General features: G+C 47.0%; 1 protein-coding gene across 1 annotated transcript in view; it reads left to right on the forward strand.

Moving 5' to 3' along the window:
• LOC119266615 overlaps positions 1 to 1,156 on the forward strand; it is a 1,642-nt gene extending 486 nt beyond the window's left edge. Inside the window, exon 2 of the mRNA XM_037547846.1 lies at positions 1 to 1,156. Within this exon, the coding sequence (XP_037403743.1) occupies positions 1 to 944 (944 nt within the window). The 3' untranslated portion in view covers positions 945 to 1,156.
• The last annotated feature ends 1,911 nt before the right edge of the window (positions 1,157 to 3,067 follow it).

Consider the following 3,067-nt stretch of genomic DNA (forward strand, 5'->3'; position numbering starts at 1 on the left):
CGGCCTCCTTCCTCGCCGTCTCCCTCTCCGCCGACGCGCTCACCGCCCCGCGCTTCCGCGCGCTGCTCGGCTCCTTCCTCACCACCCTCTCCCGCTCCCTCGCCCTCCCGGCCCCGCCCGCCAAGCTCCTGCCCGCCGTCCGCGCCGCGGCCCCCTACCTCCCGGCCACGCTCGCCCCGCTCCTCGCCTCCAGCGCCGCCCGCCTCGCCGAGTACGACGTGCTGCTCGCCCTGACGGAGACCCGCGCGCTCCCGCACCCGCCGCAGGGCCTCCTCGCGGCCCTCGACGCTGCCGCCCGCCCCGACCTCCTCTGCGCCGTGCTCCGCCAGGCCGCCGACCTCCGCTCGGCCGAGCTCCTCGCCGCGCTCCGCTGCTTCCTCTGCCCGGCCTCCGACCGGGCCTACGACTCCATGGTCGCCGTCAAGACCCGCTGGAAGGAGGCGGCCTTGGCCGTCGCCAACATGGCCGTCGACGAGCTCCGCACGGGCGCCCAGGTCACGAGGCGTGCTGCGATCCTGCTCATGATGGGCCACGACGGGTTCACCTCCCCGGAGGTGTGCCTGCACTACCTCTTTGCGTCGAGGAACGTTGAGGACCCGCTGGTCCTCGCCGCGGCCGTGTCCGAGCTGGACGGCGGGGAGGTGGCCAGCCTGCTGAGGTACCTCGCCAAGTGGGTGGGGAAGTACTCCAGGTTCCCGGAGGCCCAGCCTTGCCCCGAGGCGGTGGAAATCCACAAGCTCGAGCAGTGCGACAGTGTGCCGTCGCTTGTGGCGGTCGCCAGGGCGATGGGCCTGGTGCTGGACCAGCATTTCTCCCACATCGTGCTGAATGCGGAGCTGCGGCAGGACCTGTTGGCCGCGGGGGTGATGGCGAAAGAGCTGGCTGCCGAGGCTGAAGCGGGTCCAATCCTCGACTTGCTTCGCCGTATGCCGCAGGCTGTGTGAGAGATTAAACTGTCTGTTTACTTTTGGCACTACTAGTTCTGATGATTCTGGTGTCTGAGAATTTTGGTTGCAGTGATGAGTTATGTGCTCTAGCAAATCGTTGCCATAATTCTGAATTGTAGTTCCTTCTGTTGGCATTTTACATCGTGTGTATCACTATCAGTTAAAAGATGAATATGTGAAAGCAGTACTTTTCATATCCAAACTCCAAATACTATGTCTTTTCAGTTTGTTGATAATTTGGAGGTTCCACTCTAACCATTCCAGGTGAAAATACTGAACATTCAGTGACGGCAATGTCGTTGAATACAAGTATTCCATGCTTATACTCTGCACTTTGACCTCTGTTTTATGCCTATTTGAATTAATACAGTAATTTTTCCCTTTGCTGGATGCATCTGAGGTGGTTGAGCTTAACTAGGAACATTCATTCTTGTTCATCAAACTGAATCGGTCCTCGGAATCAAGTCAAGTGTTGCTGAAAAATCAAGTATTGAAAGTGAGTGACATTAATTGGATTACATGGCTATTGCCGCAGGCAATACTGTTATCTCTTTTCCAGTATCTCCATGTAATAATTTTGTAATTAGATCACGTGGTTACTGGTTAGAGAGCTTGTTCAGAAGCAGAGTATTTCTGTGCTGATCCTGCTGGACTTGCTGCATTATTTGCAGCCAAATGTCGCAATGTGTCGCCAACTTTGGAACAGATATACGAACATCTACACCAAATTAGTCTCATTATGAAATATATTCTCATGCTGTAGACACATTAGCTCGCTGTCGCAGAAGATTGACTCAGGACAAACCAAGAACTTAGAAGTCGCTTAATTGTTCAAATGTGCTGCTAGTTCATTCCGCCGGCCCTCTGCATGATCTATTACTAGTAGCAATTAAACTGTAGCATCCGTTGTCAGTAGCTTCTGTTTAAAAATAGCAGTTGTTTTAATTCTCTGTCACTATGATCTAAACATGTGACCGCTATAATCTGTTCACCATTCAGTTGCCATGATCGATGCTTTGTCGCGCACAAGTTTCTCAGGTGGGTCAATGAGCCAGGCATTTGCAACAGCCAGCAAACCTGAGAAAAGCAGCAGCTATACATGTGTGTGCTTGTTTTTCATAGGAAAAAGTCCAAAATAAACCTTGAAGTTGTAGACAAAAGCTAAATCAAACCCTAAACTTTCAATCCCGGAAAATGGCACTCTGAACTTGTAATCCCGGTCTATTTTGGCCCCTAGACCTGTTTGGCACACCGGCAATACTACAATCCCGGCCGGGATAACCATCGACTCTCACGGGCAAGAATTTGGACCGGCCCACTATAACACAACAAGAATTCGTCAAATTAAAAAATGTTCGCACATTTCTAAAATTGTTCAGAAGTTAAAACATGTTCCTGTTTTATATTTACAGCACGAATTCAATTCATTTTGTCTTTCAAAAAATTATTTCTACTTCTGAAATTTTATTTGCATTTTAAAAAACTGTTCGCAATTTTGAAAAAATAACATTTGTCAACAAATGTTCAGAATTCAAACAGTTTTTCACATGCTATGAAAAATGTTTCGGATTTTCAGAATTGTGTCACATTTTTTGAATAATGTTTTGGAATTTCATAAGTTAGTTCATAAATAATGTTTTGAAAAAATGTTTCGGAATGTTGGCAGCGGACTCGACTGGGCTGGCACACCAGGCATAAAGCAAGTACCTTTTTCTTATCACACACTGTAAAAACTGTTTCTTTCTTTTTCTTAACGCGCGACGTAATAATTCCAAAAGATAAAAACATGCCGTGGAGGCAAACTTGGGGCCAGCCCACTATAACATAATAGGAATTTGTGAAGTTTATGGAATGTTCGTACATTTCTAAAATTGTTCAGAAGTTAAAAAATATTACTGTTTATATTTTGGCACGAATTCTGTACTTCTATTCGACTTTTAAAAAACTGTTTGCTATTTCATAAAATTCATATTTGTCAAAAAATGTTGATAATTCCAACAGTTTTTCACATGCTATGAATTTTTTTTCGGATTTTCAGATTTGTGTCACATTTTTTGAATAATGTTTTCGAAATTTAATAAATTATTTCGTAAATAATTTTTCAAATGTTTCGAATTGTT

Source organism: Triticum dicoccoides, chromosome 3A (genome assembly GCF_002162155.2).
Source record: "Triticum dicoccoides isolate Atlit2015 ecotype Zavitan chromosome 3A, WEW_v2.0, whole genome shotgun sequence".
Lineage (NCBI taxonomy): Eukaryota > Viridiplantae > Streptophyta > Magnoliopsida > Poales > Poaceae > Triticum > Triticum dicoccoides.